This window comes from Macaca mulatta, chromosome 9, assembly GCF_049350105.2.
Source record: "Macaca mulatta isolate MMU2019108-1 chromosome 9, T2T-MMU8v2.0, whole genome shotgun sequence".
Taxonomy (NCBI): Eukaryota; Metazoa; Chordata; class Mammalia; order Primates; family Cercopithecidae; genus Macaca; species Macaca mulatta.
In genome coordinates this window covers 77,891,807-77,915,419 of record NC_133414.1, presented here as the reverse complement: position 1 = coordinate 77,915,419, position 23,613 = coordinate 77,891,807, and the positions used below count along the sequence as shown (strand labels likewise).

General features: G+C 55.9%; 2 protein-coding genes across 2 annotated transcripts in view; one reads left to right on the top strand and one right to left on the bottom strand.

The window, feature by feature from the left end:
- Positions 1-23,613, top strand: part of CDH23 (cadherin related 23) — a 422,351-nt gene that overhangs the window by 304,543 nt on the left and 94,195 nt on the right. Inside the window, exons 23-28 of the mRNA XM_077946644.1 lie at positions 5,633-5,822; positions 6,158-6,303; positions 8,510-8,729; positions 10,485-10,637; positions 12,678-12,791; positions 16,085-16,233. Of these exons, the coding sequence (XP_077802770.1) occupies positions 5,633-5,822; positions 6,158-6,303; positions 8,510-8,729; positions 10,485-10,637; positions 12,678-12,791; positions 16,085-16,233 (972 nt within the window). The remainder of the gene's footprint in view (positions 1-5,632; positions 5,823-6,157; positions 6,304-8,509; positions 8,730-10,484; positions 10,638-12,677; positions 12,792-16,084; positions 16,234-23,613) is intronic.
- On the bottom strand, positions 15,125-22,306 carry C9H10orf105 (chromosome 9 C10orf105 homolog). Its single transcript, XM_015147431.3, has one exon. The coding sequence runs from the start codon at positions 19,735-19,737 to the stop codon at positions 19,336-19,338; it is 402 nt and encodes a 133-aa protein (XP_015002917.3). The 5' UTR covers positions 19,738-22,306; the 3' UTR covers positions 15,125-19,335.

The following is a 23,613-nucleotide window of genomic DNA, read 5'->3' as shown; positions in this document are numbered from 1 at the left end:
CACCATAATCTCACATGGCACAGGGATTCCGCTGCCTCTGTACCGTGGAGGAGACAGACTTAGAGCTTGAAGGCTTGCCCAAGGTCCCAGAGCTTGTAAGGGGTGCAGTCGGGACTCGAACTCTGGTCTGTCTGACTTGGAGACAAGGGATTGGAAACCACCTGGCCCAGTCCTTATTCCTCTGGGAGGGGGCATCCACACACCAGCTGACAGCCGTCAGTGAACATGTGGAAAGGAAGATAGGCATGACGGCCAATCCTTCCCTCCCTCTCTTTGTCCTTCCTTCCAGGTTGACCTCCTCTCCCATCCAGAGCCACTGCCAGGTATGGCTCTGGCACTGGAATAGGCACAATGGAATAGGGCGGAGATGAGGGATCTGGAATCTGTGATTTTTCAAAGTCCCGTAGAGGAATTCCTTCCAGCCCAGGGCCAGGTTTAGAAACCATCACCCTTACCCTTTGACACAGCTCTCTAGGCTCTTTGGTGGGTGCTCTCTGCTGCCCCCTCGTGGGCACTGTGCTGCCCCAGGATAACTTTCTCCCCACCCCAGCCAGGGATTCCAAGAGCTGGGGCTGGATCTCACCTCTGAGTACCTTCTGGTCAACCCTCACCTTTCCCTTAGGTTTCTGGGAAATTCCTCCCAAAGGGAACTGAGGGGCAGATGAGGAAGGTTGCTCTGGGAGAAAGGGGTTGCATAGGACACCAGCCTGGATTGCCATTATCAAACAGTATACCCAGCAGACAAGAAGTGGGTGTGCCAGGTGAGGACTGCATACAGCCTTGGGCATCTGCAAGCTTTGGTCCCCACGCCCTTCACCAGGTCTCCTGCCCTCCGCAAGTCCTTCTGAGCCATGAACAGGCACGAACAATGGACCAGGGGCCTGCTGCGCAGTGCCTCCTCACTTTCCAGGAAACCCACAAGCCATCAGGGAACGCCTACTACATGCCAGGCCCCACGCTTGTCTGGCTAAGGGTACAAGAAGCAACACCAGGCCGGGTGCAGTGGCTCATGCCTGTAATTCCAACACTTTGGGAGGCCAAGGCAGGCAGTTCGCTTAAGCCCAGGAGTTCGAGACCAGCATGGGCAACATAGTAAGACCCCCACTTCCCGTTTATAAAAAAAAATTTTTAAGTAGCCAGATGTGGTGGTGCATCCCTGTGGTCCCAGATACTCAGGAGACTAAGGCAAGAGGATTTTTGAGCCTGGTAGATTGAGGCTGCAGTGAGCCAAGATCACACAACTGCACTCCAGCCTGAGTGACAGAGTGAGACCCTGTCTCAAAAAAAAAAAAAAAAAAGGAAGCTCCTGCCCTGCCTGCCTTTGGGGAGTGTCATGTCACTCTTCTGTTCAAACCCCAATGGTTCCCATCTCACCCTGTGCAAAAGCCAGAGTCCTTGCCAGACCTACAAAACCCACAGGGTCCACCCCATTGTCACCCCTGAGGAGCCAGCCGTGTCATCCCAATCTGTAGTACAGAGCGGGTGTGGCTGTTCCACCGCTGGCGTCTGGTGGGCACAGGCTCGAGCTTTTCAGTGCCCCAGGGTAGTATTTGAGACCTGAAAAATAAATGTGATGGCTTGAAAGTTCAAAGAGAAAAGGACAAAATCAAAATTAAAACTTGTTATATGAAACATCTATCAGATGAAAGACAGCAGTTTCAGTAACTATGAAATTTAGTGTTTGTGAAAATTTCATTACATTTGAGGACAAATTGGAGGTTAGATTTTTCTAGAATTCTTGAAAATTTTCCAGAATTTTCTGGAATTCCCGGTTACGTATGATGATTGCCAGGAAATCAGAAATCAAGAAGCTTCAACGTTAGTCAAGTTTGTCATAGCCAAATATTTTGAAAAGGAAGTTATAAAAATTCTTTCAAATTGTATAGCCATAAAACGTATATGTGCATTCGTATGTATATATATGGGTATGCTTCATTACCTTGGAGAGGACCCCCTGGGGCCTTTAGGGCCTCACAGTGGCCTAGGATGAGGTAGGGTCTGTGGCCAAAGTGTGAGGTGAGGTGGCTACAGAGGGAACGGCTAACCGAGGTTCAGGTAACAGAAGGAGGAGGTGATATTTGAACAGGGGCTGGCCCACCATCTGACTCATCTCCCACCCCACCATTCCCACACACCCACGCCCACAACTACCACCCATCACCAACCCACAGGCCTTTCCTTTCCCTGCACCCACTCAACTCTCCCCGAGCTCAGAGCTTTTGTACAAGCCCTTTCGTCCCTGACCCCTGCTCTTTCCATAGGCAGCTCATTCTCTTTCATCTGTCCCAGCTTAAAACATCAGTTGTCTTAGAGAGGCCCTCCCTGACTACTGTCTAAAGTAGCTTGGACCCCTCTCCAAATTCTGTTTCCTGCAGAGCTAGGCCCACGATCTGTGCTTATTTGTTTGGTAGGCTATTTGCTTATTAAGAGGCACATGGTTTAGTGATTAAGCAGCAGCCTCTGGTACCAAAATGCCCAAGTTCTCACCCCAGCTACACCACTTACCAGCTGTGTGACCTTGGGCAAGTTGCTTAACCTCTCTGTGCTCCAGTTATTCTCATCTAAAACATAGGGCTAGTAAGAGTCCCCACCTGATAGAGCTGTGATCAGCGCTTACTGAGCCGAGATATAGGAAGCACTGGCACATGGGGAGTGGTCAGTAAATGGTAGCTGTCATTATCATCACTATCATTACCATCATCTGCTTCCTTTGATGGACTCGCACCTATCTTGTTCACTGTCAAACCACACTGCCTAGCACAGTTCCAGGCACATTGTAGGTGTTCAAAATATTTCAAAATATGTGTTGTTGAGAACTGACTCAGCTGGTGAATATCTTACCTTTCCTTCCCCCAACCCCCCAGCTCAGCCAGGCGGTGGCTGGGTCTTCCTTGTCAGAGGGAGACTAGGGCGTGTGGCCCAAGACTCTCTCAAGAGCCCCCTCTAGGCATGGCATGGGCCATAGCCCCTGGAGTCGGAGGCACAAGGCAACCCCAGTGATTTTCAGAGCTTGCATGCAGACAAGTGTCTTCCCACATGTGGCTTCATTTGGGTGCATTTGGAGTTGGTGCAGTGTGTGCATCTGCATGCACCGGGTGTGGCCTGGCATGCAGGCACTGAGGAGGTCCACCTGCACAGGCATGCGCTGGCAGAGTGGCCATCTCTGTCTGCAAGGGAGGTTTTGGTCCCACTCTCCTTTCTGGCTCCTGCAGCTGCCTTCAAGGACCTGGCTGATGGGCATTGATTTAGAGCCTTTCAGAGCCCTCCAGCAAAATAAAGGAGAGGGGAGAAGCAGAGAATTATTCCCCGTCAGGCCAGGAGAAAAATGACGGGCGTGAAATGGGAAATAAATGAGGGGAAAGTGGTGAGATTCTACAAAATCGCCCAGCAGGGAGCCTGCAGGAGGGCTCACAGCCCTCTGCCCTCTCCTGTACTCCCAACCCACCCTGTGACCAGAGAGTGGCCAAGAGGCCCAAAACCAGTGCCCATGCCCCAACCAGGGTCACTTGGAAGCAGCTACCCCTGGCACTCTCTGGCATGGTGGGGGCAGGAAGAGGGAATAGAAGAGGAGAACCACCTCCCATGTGAAATTTGTCTCAGCCTGTTCAGCAACAGGCCTGGCCTGGAACAAGTGATTCAACTGCTCTATTCCTCAGTTTCCCCATCCAGAAAAATAAAACAGGGAGAAAATCATCTCTCCCCCAGGCTGGGTGTGGTGGCTCACACCTGTAATCCAAGCACTTTGGGAGGCTGAGGTGGGAGGATCACTTGAGGTCAAGAGTTTGAGACCAGCCTGGGCAACATGGTAAAACCTTGTCTCTATTAAAAATACAAAAATTAACCAGGCGTGGTGGCTCTTGCTGTAATCCCAGCTATTTGGGAGGCTAAGGTGGAAGGATCGCTTGAAACCAGGAAGTGGATATTGCAGTGAGCCGAGATTGCACCACTGCATTTCAGTCTGGGCGATGGAGCAAGACTCCATCTCAAATTAAAAAAAAAAAAAAAAAAAAAAAAAAAAACTCCCTTTTCAAACTGTTGAGAGAAGCATTGTAAAAACGCAAGGAATGCTGGTCTTCTATGTCCATCTGTGAAATGACTTGGCCTGTTTTAAATTATGCCTGGAGTACCTAAAAGCCCCGTCTCCTGTTTGCAAAATGGGGGTGTTGGGGTCCCCTTTATGGAGGCTAGGGAAACTGAGGCAACATGCCCACAGCAAGATAAGGACACCTCAGGCCTGGAAGGCAGGGACCTCCCCTCCCCTACCCTTTGATGCTGCAAGGCTGGGCCGAGGAGAGGAGGGCTGAGCAGTCCAGGGTGGGAGTGGGGGCTGCCCCCGCCCCTCTGAAGGGGCAGCTGGCCGAGGGCGCCACAGCATTCAGCCCTGCATCAGCCTCTCTCTCCCCGGCCTCCCCAGGAGCCATGGACAGGGTAGATGGGAGTACTCAGCCGGGGCAGCTCGTCTGTCTGTTCTGGTCTGGTGGCCCCAGAGACACCTCTGGCTGGGGATTAAGCAGAGGAGGGACAGATTCTGCTGCCAAACCACAAAAGGCTCCACATCAAGTAAGATGAAGGAGCTGACAAGCCTGGCTGTCACCACCGAGTGTACTGCAGTTAAGAATAATCCTGTCCTGATGTGGCCCCAGGGACTGTGGTCACCTCCCCCGCACTGGTCTTGTCCACCCCAGTGCCACAGTGGCCTCTGCAATGCAAGGTCAGGGGTGAGCGAGGGGTAAGGGCCACCTCAGGAGCCTCCAGGCTGGGAGCTGGGTCAGCTCCATGGCTGGGGCTGTGTGACCGTGAGACTGGCCTGTGCCTCTCTGGGCTCTGCTTTCTCCTTGTGGAAAGCAGGGCGGGTGGAGGATGAGGGAGCTTCCCCACAGAGCAGGGGATCCGTGCACACAGGGGGCCTCAGCGAAGATGGGGAGCCCTCAAAGGCTGCAGGGGGCCCTTTGCCTTTTGTTTACGACCTGGCTGTGTGGGATCTGGGACACTAAGGGACAGCAGGCTGTGGGGTTCAGTGCCCCTGGGTTAGGGCGGCACTGAGCACTGACCCCTTCATGACATGGGGGTTATAAGTGGGGAACAAGGCTGTGGGCTGGGGAGTTGAAGGGGCCAGAGTGTCTGAGGCCCAGTCCTGAGACCCTGCCCCTTATCAGGGACGGTGTACCTCCCTTCCAGGGAGCTCCACCCTCTCCTTCCTCAACACTCCCCCAGCCCCACAACTGCCCCAGATAACTGGGTCCTGCATTCTGAAACTGGGGCCCAGCCATGGTTTCCTCCACATGCCCTGTCATCTCTGGTGTCACAATCTAATGCTTCAAAGAAAGGAAGGAAGGAAGGGAGGGTTTGATGAGGAGGAACCCAGTCTCCAAAATCCAGGGTTTCAAATCCTTTCAAAAATCTCAGCTGGAGTACAGACTCCGCAGCCCTTCCCAGCCCCTCCCCTAGAGAACTCCTGCCTCCCATCCCTCTCAGACCCCGCTACTGGGCCCAGCAGGGAGGCTCACTTCCTGGGCTGGAGCCAGGATGTCCCCTCCCCAGGACCAACGTCTGAGCTCAGATACCCCCGGCCAGCCCAGAGACACCCTCCCCAGGCGCGGCTCAGTGAAGGGGTCTGCTCCCTCCCTGGCAGGTGGTGGCTGTGGACCCAGACCTGGGGGAGAATGGCACTCTGGTGTACAGCATCCAGCCACCCAACAAGTTCTACAGCCTCAACGGCACCACAGGCAAGATCCGCACCACCCATGCCATGCTGGACCGGGAGAACCCTGACCCCCACGAGGCTGAGCTGATGCGCAAAATCGTCGTCTCTGTCACTGACTGTATGGACCCCTCTCGCCCCTCACAGCCCCCACACCTTAGACTGCGGGCATCCCTGGTGACTGGGTCTCTGGGGGACCTGGGCCCACCCAGGAGGGCTATGTCTGATCACCAAGAGTAGGGTAATACCCACGCCCCAGTTGTGACTCCCAGAGCACCCCAAGGGAACGGAGGGGGAGGGGGAGGCTAGCCGTGAGGCCCAGGCTGCTTCCTGGAGGGGCCACTGGGACGGAGGGCTCTGAATCTGCCACCCTCTCGCCACTTGCCTTCTTCTGTCCGTTTTCTCTTGCACCCATCTTAGCCCGTCCTCAGCCCCTTCTCGCCTTGGTCTCCCCAGGTGGCAGGCCCCCTCTGAGAGCCACCAGCAGTGCCACAGTGTTTGTGAACCTCTTGGATCTCAATGACAATGACCCCACCTTTCAGAACCTGCCTTTTGTAGCTGAGGTGCTTGAAGGCATCCCTGCAGGGGTCTCCATCTACCAAGTGAGTCTCTCTCATCTCATTCCTACCAGCCCAGAAGTGGGCAGTGGGTGCCCGAGGGGCCTAGCCCAGGCTGAACACTTTGCAGAGCTGGGGCAGGGGAGGAGCTGGATCTTGAAGGACAGAGGCTCTGGAGATGTGGAGGGAAGTGTGGCAGGAAAGGATAGTGAGATGGGCAAAGGCAGAGGGAGAGAGAGGGAGAGAGGCAAGATGGAATTCTGGAAGTCACGTCCAAGTTTCTCAGGACCTGATTATGGAGGTCTGGCCCAGGAACTTCCATTCCCTAAGCCTGCAGATGGTTCTAGAATACAAAGAAGACCAGATGAGTGTAGCCCTGGGCATCCGCCTCTCCCATGGCTTCCCATAAGCCCCGGATCAGCTCCCTCTACTACAGTGGAGGGGCCTCTCCCCACTTTGCAGGGCTCTAAAGAGACTTGCCCAAGACCCTGTGGCCAAGCAAGGCACGGTCTGATCTTGGGCCTGGCTTCTTTGCCTCTTGTTCCATCATCCTCTGGTCAGGGGGATCCTGAAGGTGCTGGTTTAGGGGAGAGGACATCCAGGGTTTCAAGTCCTTTCAAAACCTCAGCCCTTCAGAGGCCGTTTGGAAACCCTGGAGACCCTTCTGCTTAAGAGCATAGGCTGTGGAGTCCAAACAACAGGAGTGTGGATCCCATCTCCAGCACCAGGGTGCTGTGTGACTTGGAGCAAACTGCTTAACCTCTCTGAGTCTCAGTTTCTCATCCGTGAAATGGAGACAATAATAGTACCTGCCTGGCTGTGCTGTGGGGACTCAATCAGACACATGTATGAAGCACCCTGGAACTTGGACCCAGGAAACACGGTAGCTGTGGTGATCACTGTGTGTCTGTCACGAGGGCTTATATCTGAGACGCAATGGCCGTATCAGGTTAGCCTGTTCCCATTAGAAGAAGACGGGGTTGTTTCTCAGGATGCCAGAGGGAGTGAGCTTGGTGGTGCCCCATAGGCCCGATGTGCCTCAGTTTCTTCATCTGTAGTAGGAGGTGGTGTTCTTTGGTGGGTCCTCAAACCCCCAGCAGGGGGCGCCACAATCCAGGGAACAGCAGTCGGTCCCCGCCCTCAGACTAGAGGAGAGGCGGGGTGAGAATGAGTCAACCCCCAAACCCAGTTCTCTGGGGGCTCACGGCCGGCGAAGAAAGATGACCACCAATGCAACTTCTGAGTTCATAGAGGAAGGAGCGGGGAGCGTTTAATTTGGAAACTGTCCTCACGTACAGGATGAGGGCCCTCCCTTGAACTGTGGCTCCTTGGTCCCACCTAGGACCTCAGGCGATTCAGATTTCTGCGGGTTGTGCAGAAGAGCCTTCTCCAGGGGAGTAGAGCTGTGTTCAAGTAAAGTAAAAATACTGAGCCCCCTGTCCTGGAAAGCATTCAAGCTGAGTCCAGACACCTCTTGTCCAGTTTGCTGGATATGAAACAGATCAGACGACCTTGATATTGTCTTCCAATCCTGAGAGTCTTGGCTTAATCCCAAACTCTTATTTTAGCTATTATTACACATTTCCCCAAATGCCTTGGATCCACTTCAGTAAAACTTTGTTCAGGGAACCGGGGTCTTGAGTTGGGCAATCTGATCAGGGCTGGAGGTGCAAATGAGAACAGTGTAGGAACTTGGGAGGAGGCTTGCCTGTACATGGCCGCAAACAGCTTTTTTAAAAAATAATAATAATGAAATCCTCAAGTGACTTTTTAAAAAGAACCCTTGATATCATTTTATTTTTGTTGTTGCTGTCTCACAAATCAAAGCAAAGCAGGGGAGGGAAAGCCTGTGGATCCAGCCTTCTATGTGGTTGAACTCCAGATAATGGTGGGGTCCTTAAGCTGGAACAGCTGCTCCAAACCTGGAAGGGCTTCCTAATGGGGAGAGCAGGGACTGAAGGGGGGAAAGCACTGTAGAGACCTGAGCTCTTATTCTAAAAAGTCCCTCTGCCACCCCATCGCCGGCCTCACTTGGTGCATCCGGACGCCTTTCAGCTGACGTGCGACCCCCTTAGAGAGCATCTGGGAGGGTGCCCTGGGGACAGTGGCCTGGCCTAAGGCTTGGAGGGGAGCAGATGTGTTTGGCTGCAGCCAAGTGTGGCTTGGCAGGGAGGAGGGAGCACTTCTTAGGGGAGAAGCACCCGTCCCAGTGTCCCCTCCCCGCCCTCATGCTGCCCCTCCTCACCCTCAGGTGGTGGCCATCGACCTCGATGAGGGCCTGAACGGCCTGGTGTCCTACCGCATGCCGGTCGGCATGCCCCGCATGGACTTCCTCATCAACAGCAGCAGCGGCGTGGTGGTCACCACCACCGAGCTGGACCGAGAGCGCATCGCCGAGTACCAGCTGCGGGTGGTCGCCAGTGACGCAGGCACGCCCACCAAGAGCTCCACCAGCACGCTCACCATCCACGGTGAGGGCGTGGGGGCTTCTGCTGTGTGCTGTGTGTGGGCACAGGCCTGGGTCAGGGCCAGGGGGAGAGGGAAGCCCATGTCCCCCACTGCTGTCTGCTGGACTTGTAGGCACAGGCTCCCTTGTTAATGAGGCACCCTCCTCAGCTGGAGCCATTCAACACAGCAGAGCCTTCTCCACACCTGGCCACTGCCTTCAGTGCCCCAGAGCTCAGGGGCAGTGGCCTGGACCTGCTGCCAAGGCCCCGTCACCCCCACCCCTCCTAGCCTCTGATCACAGCAACAGCAGAGAGGGCTTGAGAAGCGGCCGGGACCCTCAGGGTCATGAACAGGCAGAGAGGGTGCAGAGCCCTTTGTCTTCTTTGGAAGGCCAGAGTTTTTGTTTGGGAGACATAAAGGAGACCTCCGTCTCCCATGGGTGTGAACCCCTGGGCTGGCAGTGGCAGGGCATCACCCAGGGAAGAGAGCAGCTGGGACTCCCAGACTCCCTAAGATCGTCATGCCCCTGGGACTGTCGTGCTCGTTCTCAGTGTCTCTGCCCTCTATTGGTGAAGGGACGGGGTACTGTTTCCACTCTGGATGAATCGTTAATTTTCAGGACAGGATGGGGACATAAGCTGTTGCCAAGGGGCCAGGAATAACCCCAGGAAAATAAGGGCAGAGTTTAACAGGCAAGACATGGCCTGTTCCCAGGCCTGTTCAGTCCCATGCTAGCTCTGCCGGCCTCCGTGGCTTGGCAGCGGGGTGGGGAGGGAGTAGTTAGCTCAGCACAGGTGCAGACACTGACCCTCTTCAGTTGAGACCTGAGATGGTGAGGATTTCAGAGAGCACGACATTCTCTCTCCCATCGGTCCAAGGCTTGCCTGTGGGTTTCTGGTGCCAGTTTCAGGACCCCCTTCTTGGCCGATGATTGACAGGGAATATGTCCCAGCTTTAAGAGAGGACCCCTGGGGGGCCTTTCTCCAAGCCCCAGCAGAAGTCATAACATCAAACGGGCCCAGCATCTCCCCTGGTGATACCACTTAGAGGAACCCAAGTAGGGTGGGGATCACTTCACTGTGAAGGTTGTCCAAGCCCCATCTGCCGAGGTATAGGGGCCCAGCATGCAGAGCTGAATAAACAAATCCGTAAGGGAAATTAAACCTTATTTCGGGGGTTAGGATTTTCAAAGTGAGCTGCCTTTGCTGAAACTCCATTGCACACTGAGGGTAGATCTTGAGGCTCCAGCTCTCCACTCTGCCACTGTGTGACTTTGGACAAGTCACTCAGCTGCTCTGAGCTTCCACTTCCTCAGCTCCACAGTGTATGTAATAATGCCTGCCTCCTAGGGTGCTCGGAGGGCTGCCTGTAGTCCTGTACGGGAAGCACTCAGCATGGGCTTGGCATGCTGGACAAGCTCGTAAATGGTCACTGTCGTCCTCGTTGTCATGATTGTCCGTGTTGTCATGGTCGTTGTTAGGCGCATACTGGAGAGAGGTTCTAAGGTTTTCTCTCCTCCCTTAGCTGAGCAGCAATAAGCCCCCAGGGCACAGGGACAGCGGGAGGGTCTGGAGCACTGGTGGGTTTGGTCCTGGCCCCGGTGGGCATGGGAGGCCCTGGGCTCACGGCCAGGAGGTGTTGACACAGATGCCACTTGGAGCCCGTGACTCCCTTGGGAATTCGTTCCCTACTTGGTCTGGGGCTGGAGCCGCTGCTCTGGAGCTGGGTCGTCTGCAGCAGAAGCCAGGCCTAGCCCCGGCGCCAATTCTGCCCCGCAGTGCTGGATGTGAACGACGAGATGCCCACCTTCTTCCCGGCCGTGTACAACGTGTCCGTGTCCGAGGATGTGCCGCGCGAGTTCCGAGTGGTCTGGCTGAACTGCACAGACAACGACGTGGGCCTCAATGCCGAGCTCAGCTATTTCATCACAGGTGCTGTCCCCGCCTCCGCCTACCTGTGCAGGCCTCTTGGGGTCCTGCCCCACCCCTCCCAGATGGACTAGGTGGGGGCAGGTGAGGGTGGAAAAGAGGTCAGGGCTCTACTGTGGGGCTTTAACCCCTGTTGGTGCCTCCCGAAGATTTGCTCCTGGCTCTCTCTCAAGGGCTTTGCAGCCAGATCACTCTGGATTGGCTCCCTGGGGACCTCCTGAACCAGTTGCTTGCAGGGATGGGGAGCATCTACCAAGGTTCATTCTAGAGGGAGGTGAGGCCCCATGATTCCTAGGGAGGAGCCCTGAGCTGCACTCCCTGCCCCAAGTATGGGTGGCAGAGCAGTGACTGGAGGAATGTGGCCTCATCCTTCCTTGGGGACCCGTTACTCAGGAGAATTCCCATCTGTTTAGAGGCAGATGGTTTTGATCTCCCTAAATGAAATGGTTTTAGCTCAAAAATGTTGACTGGCTGTTGCCTGCAGAGCTATGGCCACAGATGATGAGGCCATGTCCTGGCTCACAGGGGAAAATGAACTGTGATGGATTAGTGATGTCTGCCACGGTGATAGGATTGGTAGGTGGTGGCACACATCCCATGGATTTGCCATTCCTGGATGAGAACACAGCTTCTTAGCCTCCCTGACACACGAGAGGTGCTGGGACACATGGGGGTGCAGTCTTCCCCGTTCCTCAACCCTCCTTGGCCCTTTTACCAACTCAGGCTTCTCTCTGTCCATCACCTGCCTACCAACACACATGTTGCCTCTGCATATGTGTGCCTGTACACACGAGCAGGGCACACACCAGCCTCCCAATGCCCCCCCGTGAAGCAAGGAAGGCCGGCTCACAGCCCATCTGTGGCTCTGCTGCGGCCAATGTGACCTCCCAGCCCTCAGCCCTCCCTTTCTTCCCTCGCCTCCCTGAAGGGGCCCAGCATCCTCAGGCCTACTCCTCACACTCTGGCCCTCAAGTCGGCCCTAGGGAGGGCTTAGTTGCCAAGACCCCTCACATGGCACCAGCTCCGTGGCTCCACTGCCCGCACTTCTTGCGTCCTAGTTCTGCCCTGGGCTCCCTGGGAGCCAGAGTGTGTCCCTTGCCGATGGTACTTCAGACACTGGGGAGCACTGGAGGTCTGGGGGTCAGAATGCTTTCTCCAGGGGCAAACCAGCAAGGACAGGGGAGCACCTGGCAGCCCGCAGGATGACTCTTCAGCACCCCAAAGTGGTGGGCTCCTGCCGACTGCCCAGAGCCCTCCTGGATTCTCAGTGTGCTTTTTGCAAGGAGCTGAGCCCAGTCCTGCCCAAGCTTACCACAAAGCTGGTGCCATGGCGCCCTCTGCTGCCCAGAACACCACACTGCTCGCCAGCTGGCAGGGGAGGGGTCTCCACACTATTCTGGGAGTTCTTTGCTGACTCCCGTCCACCCCAAGAGGAGACCCTCACACTTCCCACCTGTCCCAGAACTCAAGGAGACTCTAATCCCTGTCTCCTGTATGCCTGCCTTGACTCCTCCCTCTGTGGAGCCTCCATGTCCCCACTCAGGGAGCTTCGATCCTCAGCCCATCTCACCTCCGAGATGAGGGGCCTGGGGGATGCCCAGCCAACCCCAGAGTTCTCAGCCGCATATCCAAGCCCCTACGCAGGTTAGCTGCTCAGACGCTTCTGCAGGACAGGCCGGGAGCAGAGGAGTGAAGGACACGCCCAGGGACCCACACATGGAGAAACCCAGGGTGGCACAGGCACACTGCCGAGTGAGGGGTTCTCCTCTGTGAAGTGGAGGCTAAATGAAGTGGTGTGCATGAAGTGCCTGTAAACAGGAGGTGCTTCATGAAGGTTAGGAAACGATTCCAGGCATCTGGCGCCCCCACTGAGCCCATCCAGGCTGCACCCGCATCAGAGCACCTCAGGCAGGGCTGAATCGGCAGCACAGTCTCCCACTCCTGAACTCACCAGGGCAGGTCCCAGCTCAGGAGCAGAGCCCCCGCTTCTCCTGGCCGGGAGCTCTGTTTCCCAGCCGGAAGCTTCCTGTCCTTCACCCACAGGTGGCAACGTGGATGGGAAGTTCAGCGTGGGTTACCGCGATGCCATTGTGAGAACCGTGGTGAGCCTGGACCGGGAGACCACAGCCGCCTACATGCTCATCCTGGAGGCCATTGGTATGCACCAGCCCCTCACCTACCAACACAGTGATCTGGGCCGAGTTCACACTGAGTGCCTCCCAGAAGCTGGCCTTTTGCTAAAGGCTGAACTCTGCCCCGATGCCAGTGGAGAAAGGGCCACCAGACATTCACCAAACATTACTGAGCACTTGTCAGGCATGAGGCTCACTGTGTGGTGCTACATGCGAGACTTTAGGATGGTAAGGTGGGAGCTGCATGGGAGACCCACGTGTGGACAAATTACTGCAAATCCAGGCAAGCCAGCAGGAAGGGGAAAGGATGACATAAAAGTATCAGGCAGTGGTGCAGACACGGAGAGGGAGAGGTCATGGGAGGCTTCCTGGAGGAATCGACATCTGGGAGTGCCTTTGAGTGAGTTAGGACCCTTTCAGCTGCAAATTTTAAAATAAAATAAACTGACTTCAGCAATATGGGCTCACAAAATCAGTCCACTGGGAGATGGAGCTTCTGGTATGACTGGATTCAGGGCTCAGGTGACACCTCAGGCTTCAGTCTCTGCATTGGTGGCGCTGCCTCCTGTGTGTTGATGTATTAGTCTGTTTTCACGCTGCTGATAAAGACATACCCGAGACTGGGTAATTTATACAGGAAAAAGGGTTTAATGGGTCTTACGGTTCCACGTGGCTGGAGAGGCCTCACAACCATGGCAGAAGGCAAGGAGGAGCAAGTCCCGTCTTACACGGATGGCAGCAGGGAAAAAGAGAATGAGGAAGATGCAAAAGAAGAAACCCCTGAGAAAACCATCAGATCTCATGAGACTTATTCACTCCCACGAGTACAGTATAGGGGAAACCGCCCCCATGATTCAATTATCTCCCACTGGCTCCCTCCCACAACACGTGGAAATTATGGGAATATCATTTACGTTGAGATCTGGGTGGGGACACAAAGCCGAACCGTATCAGTTGGTGTTATTCTTCAGCTCACATGGTGGCAGGTCATTGCCCCAGCCTCACCTGTACACATTCTCAGGTTCAAGTGCAGCAGCAGGGAAGACAGCACTTGTCTCTTTCCCCTCCCTGGCAGAAGCCCTCAGGTCAGCTCTAGATAGATCCATTCTGCCCTAGTGCCTATTCCTGAGCCCCTCACTGTGGCCAGGGAAGTGAGATGTGCTGATTACTTAGGCCTAAGTCACATGCCCATCCTTGGAGCTGGGGGCAGTCCTACCTACCCAGCATTCCAGGCCTCAGAGCCTGGAAGGGAGGGTCCACAGGGGGACATTCAGGACATGGCCTTCCCAGGGGAGCACAGGGCAGTGCTCATGGACAAAAACAAGGGGTGCCCACTGCAGCCTTGGAGGCCACATAAGGTTTCAGTACATGAAGAAGCAGGGAGGGCATTTCAGACAGAGGCACCAGCCCATGAAAGAGCCTGGAGGTGGGAAAGCGCCCTGTGTGCATCAGCACATGTGCATACACTGCAGCTGGCCATGGAGTGGCCCACACTGGGGAAGGGGAGGCTGTGATCAGGCAGGGCCATGTGTGAAGGCCTAAACATTGGCCAAGAAGTTTAGTCTTCGGTCTCTGGGCAGCAGGGAACCCTTGAGGGCCCCAGAGGGGAAGAGTGGTAGGATGAGGCCTGTGCCACCAGGTGCCCCTGGTCCTCCCAGGAAGTTTGCAGTAGCTAAGTAAGAAGGGAATGAATTCTCTGGGCCTCACTCTTTCCAGCCATCCATCCCTTCCCAGCCTGCCCATGCCCAGAAGCCTCTGCCCTCTGCCCTGCTCTCCTCCCCTCTTGGAATGGCCACCCACCCTCTGGAGACTTGTTATCACCCCTGAGTCCAGCCTGCACGTTGGGCATTGGCTGGCAGGAGGAGAGGGCTTCCGCCAGCCTTCCAGGGAGCCTCCCCCACACACACCAGTCCCAGCCAGAGCAATAAGCCAGCCCCCAAGGGTGGTGGGAGGCTAGTCTGGAGAGGAGCTTTGGAGGGTGAGAAGACCTACCTCCAGTGAGCGACAGCACAGCCACATATGGTCAGCTGGCCTGGGAAGAAGCATGGAGTCACCCTAGGCCTCCAGCCTACTCCAGCTGCCTGCACTCCCCGCTGGGGTGACTACTTTTGTCTGGACATGCAGCACTGGTTACAAGCTCCTTCCTCCAGGGAGGACAACTCAAGAGCTGCCCCGGGGCTGAGTGAGTGCCCCATCCTCACCACCTCCCAGCCCTAGGAGGTTCCTGCTGGGAACTGGACGGACACAGTCTCCGGGTACCTTAGGCTTAGATCCCAAGCAAAACCCGTGTCCCTGAATGCGGAGGGGATGTTTGTTTGACCTATCCAATATTTTATAAAGAATGACCATTAGTTGTGAACATTTAAAGATCAGGAGATTTTATTTAAAAGCTCAGATGTTCAATTTCTCAAGAGAAATCAGAAGATCTGGTGTCCCTGGGCCCACATTCTGCCTGTCAGCTGTGGACTGGGGTGGAGCACAGCTGCCCCTCGAGCAGGGGCCCATCCAGGTGTTTGGCCCGGGTGCTGTACCCGCCAGTCCCTGAGAGCAGTTGGCTTTTTGCTCTTAGTACCTGTATCTGCATCCTAAATTTGCCACGACAAACTACCACAAACTTAAAACAGCAGAAGTGTATTCTCTCCTGGTTGTCGAGGCCAGAAGTTAGAAATTAAGGTGTTGGCAGGGTCATGCGTCCTCCAAAGGCTCTAGGGAGAATCAGTCCTAGACTCTCCCAGTTTCTGGAGTTGCTAGGCCTTCGGTGGCTTGTGGTAGCATCACTCCAGCCTCTGCCTCCATCTGCATGTGGCCTCCTCCTCTCTGTCTCAAATCTCCCTCTGCCTTTCTCTTACAAGAACACTTGCCATTGGGTTTATGGGCCACCCAGATCGCCCAGGATGATCACTTCTCAAGACCCTTAACATAATTACATTTTCAAAGGCCTTTTTTCCCAAATAAATTAACCTTCACAGGTTCCCAGGGATTTAACATGGGTCTGTTTTTTGGGAGCCATCATTCAATCCACTCGAGTGCCTCAGTTACCTCCTCTGTAAAATGGGGATGACAGTAAAGTGCCTGCTTTGTGGGTTGCTGTGAGGACTGAATGGGTTAGAAGAATGGCTGGCACATGGTGTTATCTAAGTATTAGATACTGTTAGTGTTATTCCTAAGCTAAAAAGGAAGTCACCCCTTGCAAAGGCTAGGGCAGATGGGGTGGAACGGGGCACCTCTCTGGCTGGTGCCCAGGAGTGTGCAAAGGCGCAGGAAGCGTGTCCCTCCCTCAGGCAGCTGCTAACACCTGTCTTCCTTCAACTCCCACAGACAACGGCCCTGTAGGGAAGCGGCACACAGGCACAGCCACCGTGTTCGTCACTGTCCTGGACGTGAATGACAACCGGCCCATCTTTCTGCAGAGCAGCTATGAGGCCAGCGTCCCCGAGGACATCCCCGAAGGCCACAGCATTGTGCAGGCAGGTGGCCCGTGGCTTCTGGGGCAAGTGGTGGGCTGGGGGAGGTGGGGCCACACACAGCCCTGAGGGCACATGCTCAGTGGCACCAGAGGCGGAAGCAGGTAGGGGCCCAGGGTGGGTCTGCTGCTCTGGAAGGTGCTGTGGGGAAAGGGGAACCCAGGCCCCCTCCCATCCCAGAGAGTCTGGGCCCCCAGGTTGCAGAGCTGAGGATAGGGCTCTGGCTCCCCACAAACAGAAGGAAGCCTTGGCCTCCCCCTCCATATCTCCTGCCCCACCCAGAAGGGCCTTTCAGTGTAGGGGGGAGAAGGAGATGTCACAATTTCCCGGAAAGGAGTTGAGGAGAGAGCCAGGGCCCAGCAAGGCCCAGAACAGAGCTGCTTTCACAGAGCCCTTGGCCGAGGCTCCCCTCTTGGGAAGTAAACAGGCACAAGAAGAAAGGGCTCCTTTGCCCAGGGAGCAGGCACAACAGCTCCAAGACTCAGAGGGAGAGAGGGGAGGACCCTGAAAACGATTTGGGTGCCCCCCAACCTCTGCCCAGAGGCCTCAGTTGCTGGGTGGGGAGGAAGGCCCGGAATGAATGAGTCTCTTTACCAGCTATGGGATTTCCGACTCGGAGGCTGAGCCAAACAGCGAATCTGGGCCTGCCCACTGGGGCAGGCTCCTGGGCTTGGGAGGGACAGAAGCGTGGGAGGCTGGCAATGCTCCCCTCCCTGCATCAGGACCAGGAGGAGGGCAGGAAAGGGCTGGGGAGCAGGGAGCTGACTCCCAGAAACACAGAGAGACCAGAAAGCCCTGGGGATTTGCGAGAGTGTGGTGGCTAGCTCCAGAAGGAGGAAGGAGAGGGTTCTCTCGATCAGGGCCTCAGCTTGTAAGGACTTGGAATGTAACCCCCTGGCCTGGTACCTGAAACCCAATTGAAAGCCCCTCCCCCTCCTGGGCTTTTCCTTCTTCAGGCCTCAGGGCAGCCTCACCCCCTACCCCAACCTCCAGGAAGAGAGTGCCTAGTGGCCAGCAGGGCCTGCTGGTGGGGTTGAATCCAGCCTGGGATGTGCAGGGAGGCCCCAGGGGAAGCAAACCAGGAAGAGGTTACTCAGTCGGAAGGGAGAAAGGAGCAAAACCCTTAGGGACGAGGCCTGCCCCACCTTCTAAATAGAAACCAAAGACTCGGTTTCTATTCACACAATACTACTCCTACTGAAATCCTAGAGCCAGCGAGTTAATACAGGGCCGCGCTGATTTCTCCCATTTCTCAGGGAGAAATGCAGGGTCTCAGGATGACTTCTCCAAGGTCCTCTTAGTAAGTTTCTTGTGAAGCTGGACTCACTTTTTGAGATCAGATTGACTTGGAAGGGACAGTGGGCTTCTCCAGTAGGGCCTGCTTGGAGAGAAATCTTTCTAGGGGCATCTGAGGGAAGATGAGGCTCTGTGTTGTGCCGGCTCCCACCAGGACTCCTGCCTCAGAGGGTGGGGACACCCCCAGGCTGGGCCACTCTTCACTCTGTACACAGAAACCTCATACTTCTGTGCACAGAACTGGGGAGTCAAAGTGAGGGGCTGGACAAGGTCTGGCTCTCTGCAAGCTCCCAAGCTGGTAGGAAAGAGAAGACATAGACAAGAAGGACCCATGCTGCCAAGAGAATGTTCCTTGTCCTCCCCAAGAGAGGTAGGAGACAGTAGGGGCGGCTCCAGACAAGAGGGCTTCACGGAGTGGGTATATGTGAAGCATAAGCCACAGTTAGTGGGTGACAGGTTGTTCAGTTTTCCTGGAGTTTTGGATCAAGATGAGGCTAGAAAGGTTCACTGGAGCCAGCTCCCAGGGGGCACTGCACGCTGGGCTGAGGAGCTTTGGCTATGTCCATTTGGCACTAGGGAGCCAGTGAAGGTTTTGGAGCTGGGGAGTGGCAAGCCAGAGCTCACTCCTTGGGAAGACTTGGCTGGCTGCGTGGGTCACAGCAGGATGGGGGTGGGGCAGCTTTGTGATGGGATCCTGGCCAGCTGACTGGGACAGGAGCTGGGCAGCCCAGGTCCTCCCTCTGCCCACCCTTCAAATTTGGGACCTGACCAAAATGTTTAACCCTGGCGTTGGGGTGAGAGGTCAAGGGCTTGGGATTCTGAGAAGCCCATCCTGGGGTGGGACTGCTTTGACAGGTAGTCAGCAAAGCACTCACCAAAACCATAGATAGCATCCCTAGTGTGGGCCAGACCCGAGACCCCACAGCTGTCCTGGAGAGATCTAGACCATCCCACCCTCAAGGAGGCCGCTGCTTTCCCTGGGTGAGGTGTGGAGCTGCTGTGAGCTGTCCTCCTCCAAGCCCCGGTGGCATCACCTCCAGCTGCTGGAAGTGCCTGCCTCTTGCCACTCTGTCACAGCACCCGCTCTGGCCTCTGAAGGGAGCCTCCTTGTTTATCCTCAGTCCTTCCTGATCGATCCTAACGTGGGTGCCTGAAGAGGAGCCACCAAGATGGCTGCCAAGACCGTGCTTGGAGAGCCCCGCTTGCTCCTCCTCCCAGCTGGCACCCAGGCATCTGATCCACCAGGAGGGAGGCAGCTGCTCCCACAGGCAGCGCCAGGCTGATGCTGGCAGCATCCAGGAAACCCGAGGAAGGCAGCCCCAAGGTTTTGCTCCAGCACTGGGCCAGCACAGATGGCAGGACAGTGCCTTGGCCCTGGTGTAGGCTGAGCATTTCACTTAGCTAAAGAAAACCTTTGCCATTTGGCAACTTCTCCAAGCTGGGCTTTGGCACGTGGAGGGCAAGGCTTCTGTGGCGAGTGAGGGTGCTGATTCTAGGAGGTGGTTACAAGCCCTAGGTTGTACCCTGTGGAGCCTCAGGCCAAAGGCCCAGATGACCACGAGTGCTCATCTCTTGACCAGAAGTCTTTCATCAGGCAGCAGCTAGGGGGTCTGCAGAGAGGAAGGTGCTCTTCTGAGGATCATCTTTAGGGAAGGGCACTGGCCTGGGCATGCAAGGAGCTTCAGGGGTGAGTGTGTGGCCCGGGCTGCTTGGGCCACTGTCTTCCTGCAGCCTGCAGCACCGGTCTCTGAAGCAGGAGGATCTACAGGTAGACCTGGGGGGCGTGGGGGCATGTGTGTGGACACCCCGTCACATCTTGGTAGACTCCGTGCAGTTACAGTGGCCGCGGTGGTCGTCAGGGCCCGGCAGGGGCCGTCGAGGGGCGGTGGGCCGGCCGCGGCGGAAGCTGTGCAGGGAGAGGCGCAGGGAGCCCAGGCGCTTCCAGAGCCGGAGCTGGGGCTCACTGGGGCTCCCGGGGTGGTGGGGCATGCACTCGCGAGCCCTGCGGCGGCTCGGGTCCAGCGCGGCCGGCTTGCAGAGCGTCATGAACAGCAGACAGGTGGCCAGCAGGAGGAAGATGCAGGCCAGGGCAATGAGCATGGGGAGGGGGTCAGTTGCCTCTGCAAGGGTCCCGGGAGTGACGGGAGCTGAGAGAAAGGCGAGGGGGCTGATGGTTGGGGAGCTGTCGAGGCTGGGGCCCTCTGTGCTCATGGCTCCTGCAACAGCAACAGGACAGAAGCTCAAAGCCAGATCAGCTGGACCCAGGGCAGCGGGTGTGGGGGAGACTTACCTAGGGAACATGGATGGGGTGAGGCACTGTTAAACTGGACAGCATCATACCCACATCACAGGTTAGGACAGCGAGGTCCAGAGACATGACAAGTCTAAGCGCACACACAGCTGAGCAGTGATGGAGCTGGGCCCAAGCTCAAGCCCTCTTCCTGCTCCACCCCTGCCCATCTGACATGGAGACAAGAGGGCAGTGCCTGTCCGCATTTTCACATCAATCCTCGTGGATCATCACAGGGTCTTAGGCCTGGAAACTTGGGACCAACTCCGTCAATAACTTGCTCTGTGGCCAGCAGCGAGTTATGGATGGTAAGAGGCTACAGCTGCCAGGGTCCCTAGCAGTTATCTAATGCTCAAGCTGCAAACTGGGGGCCCACAGGTGTGTTTAGTTGGGTCCTTGCCGTGTTTTTATCAATTTAATTGTGAGTATTTTCAAAATAATAACAGATTTCACAAAAATATCTGGGTGCCTGAACTCCCTTGAAATGTCAGAATTTCACCACTGGCACTGGCCCATGTTCCTGCCTCATCCCCGTGTCTGGGGTTGAGCAGCCACTGCCCCTGTAGACAGGGCACTGACCTCCCACTCCCCACACTCCCCACAGGCCCACCACAGACCTTATTTCACCTGCCTGGCCCTGTAGGGATTCCTGTGGCTGCTTCCCAATGCAGTCCAACTTGCTCCCATGACAGGTGGAAAACTGAGGTCCAAAGAGGGGATTTGGCATTAGGGAGCCAGTGAAGGTTTTAGAGGTGGGGAGTGACAAGCCAGAGCTCACTCCTTGGGAAGGCTTGGCTGGCTGCATTGTGGGTCACAGCAGGGTGGGGTGGGGCAGCTTGGTGGTGGGAAGGCCAAGGCCATATTGTGAGCCAGCGGCCGAGTAAAGGCCAGAAGCAGGTCTCCTGACTCCTGGCCCCACGGCCTTGCCACCCCTCTGGCCCCTAACCCTTTCTGAGCTCAGTGAACTGCTCTGGGAACAGGTGGGAAATACACCCACAAGGAGTTGACAAGGGGGCTGGAAACCCCCCAGGGACATCATGCACCTGACAGGGCATTTTCATTCCCACCGAAGATCATCCCATTAGATGCAGTGCAGCAGATGGTCCTTGTCGATGGAAAACCAGGCTGAGCTTTTGGCTCAGTATGTCTAGGGTGATAAAAACGCTCACAGAGCCTGGCCGGCAGATAACGCATGGCCAGAGGGTACAGATGAGCAGCGCCACCTGGAGAGCACCGACTGGGCCCTCTCGAGGAAGTGGACGAGCCTCAGCCCAGACCCACGGTGCCAGTGCTGGAGTGCAGGCCCAGTGTGGGCAGCTCTGTCAATTTCCCAAGAGAAGCCAGAAATCTGGATTTTTTTAAGGCAAACATTCTAGACGTTTAAATGTTGGCAGCTAATTCAAACTTGTTGAAGGCAAGAAAGAAGAGAGGTGGGGTGGGGGAGAACACAGCAAAAGCCAAATAAACTTGATTTCAAAATAATGTGAAATGAATTTTCAAATATTTGAAACACTCCATAGGCCAAACCAAACACATAAGCAGAGGACGTCCAGCCTGCAGGTCAGCATATGTGATCTTTAAATTCTACTGACGTGGACAAGCAATCCCAGGGGTTCTGATAAAAAGTCATGATTTCCCTTTGACCTTGGGGTCTTTCCTTTTCATGAGGGTGGAGGATAGCAGATTTTCCTCCTTCCCAACTTGCAGCTTAGATAGCAGTTGAGTTTCTAGCACGGAAGATCAGGAGGAGGAAAGGCGTCAGGTCACGCTCAGAGAAGCCCTGCCATAGGTAGCGGGGAGGGGAGCGGGCCACCTAGTCCCCCACCCGAGGGACTCCTGTCCCTACCCCGGGCACTCACCAGCAGTCGCAGGACCTCACTCCTGGCTCCCCGTGCCCAGTCGACTGACGGCATGCAGAGCACCCCACCTCCTACCCACTCCCCACCACAACCCCTCCCAGTGCTTCCAGGCAGAAAACGACCCCTCCCAGCGCCCGGCTGGAAAGTGTGATGCCCGTCTAGCTGCCCAGGGCCTCCGCCTTTGCGGCATCAGGCCTAGAGAGCACTCTGGCTGGGCAGCTGTGCATGGGTTGGTCTTTCCTTGAGTCTGAGCAGGGAGGAGGGACAGGGTGTGCTCACTGCCCACTGTCATGGGGAGAAAATCAGCCATCCCTCTCTTCTACCCTGGACGATGCTTGGCCGGGAATAAGAAAACGGCAGCCTGAAATGGGGAATGCCTCAATCCTACTAGTTCTAATGTTATTTCAAGGCCTTCAAAGGAATCTGGAGACCCTACTGGGTTAGCAAAGAGGATCCAAGCTTCAGGCCTTGGGACCTGCTTTAATAAAAAAATAAGTGAGGCCAGGCGTGTTGGCTCACGCCTGTAATCCCAGCACTTTGGGAGGCCAAGGCAGGAGGTTCACTTGAGCCCAGGAGTTTGAGAACAGCTTGGGCAACATAGTGAGACATCATTTCTAAAAAAAAAAAAAAAAATTTTAATTAGCCAGGTGTTGTGGTATGTGCCTGTGGCCCCAGCTACTCAGGAGGCTAAGGCAGAAGGATCATTTGAACCCAAAAGTTTGAGGCTACAGTGAGCTAGATTCATGCCACTGCACTACAGCCTGAGCGACAGAGCAACACTCTGTCTCAAAAAAAAAAAAAAAAAAGTTAAGTGGAGTTGTAATTAGCATCTGAGTAGTTCCTGTGGCAACGATCCTAAGTGCTTGAAAACAACATGACACCCTTCCTGGAGCACGAGGCAAGTCCAGATGCCAGGCCCCTTGACACCCTCTACTGACCAACCAGCAAAGGCCAGCAAGTGCTGGGAGCGGACGCCTTGCCCGGACCAAGGCCAGGAATCATCTGGAGGGCAGTTGAAGCCACTCCCTTCCCACTGGGACCAGGGTACACCAGCAGGCCCTGCTCTGGACATATCTCTGCAAGCTCAGTGTAGAAGCCTCCTCTTCCCTTGGAGTTCCACAGAGCAGGACCTGCTGTGGGCAGAGAAGACTGCTGTGTGGCCTCGGGCTGGTCCCTGCCCCTTACTGGGCCTTGTTTCCACTCTCTACAGAACCAGAGGACTGCCTAGGTCTGAACGCACCCTCACATTCTCCCAGGAGTCCCTCAGCAAGGGTCTCCACCACACTTCCCTCTCCAAGCCTTCTCCAGCAGTCCCCCAAGCACTGACCTCAGAGCCAGACCCCAGCTGTCCCAAGCTCTGTGGAGACGTCTTCTCAGCTGTGGAAGGGAGGCCCGAAGAGCCCTGGGCAGTACCTGTGACCCCAGCCCTGCCCAGGCTCTGCTGTGCCCTGCAGCCCTCGGTCAGCCTGGCCAGCAGAGTGGCCTCCCCGTCACTCCCCAGCTGGACCTGGCTTTGTCTGGAAGAGTTCGGGATCTGCCTTGGGGGAGGGGATAGCTAAGGGAGAAGGGATGGCAACTGGGTTGGGAAGAGGGAGAAGGGAGCTGTCCAGAGACTCTAGGATGCCCCCCCGCCCCCCCGCCTTCCCACCGCCTCGCTCCAGCCTGTCTCCTTGGAGCCTTCTCAGGGCTGGGGGACTCTGGGAAGACGCAGAGGGAGGGCTTTACTGCCTCTGTGGCCCCGTGGCGCTCACCTTCCCCTGTTGGAAGTTTGAATGGTATGGTCGGCGGCAGCCAGCGGGTCGCTATTCAGTGGCTGCCAGCCACCAGGTTACCCGGGAGAGAGGTTACCAGCCATGGCGGGAGGGGAGCAGGCAGAGTGTTGGGCCCTGGCAGCCCCTGAGGCCCCTCTTGCAGCGTCCCTGGGCCCCGCTCCTTCCA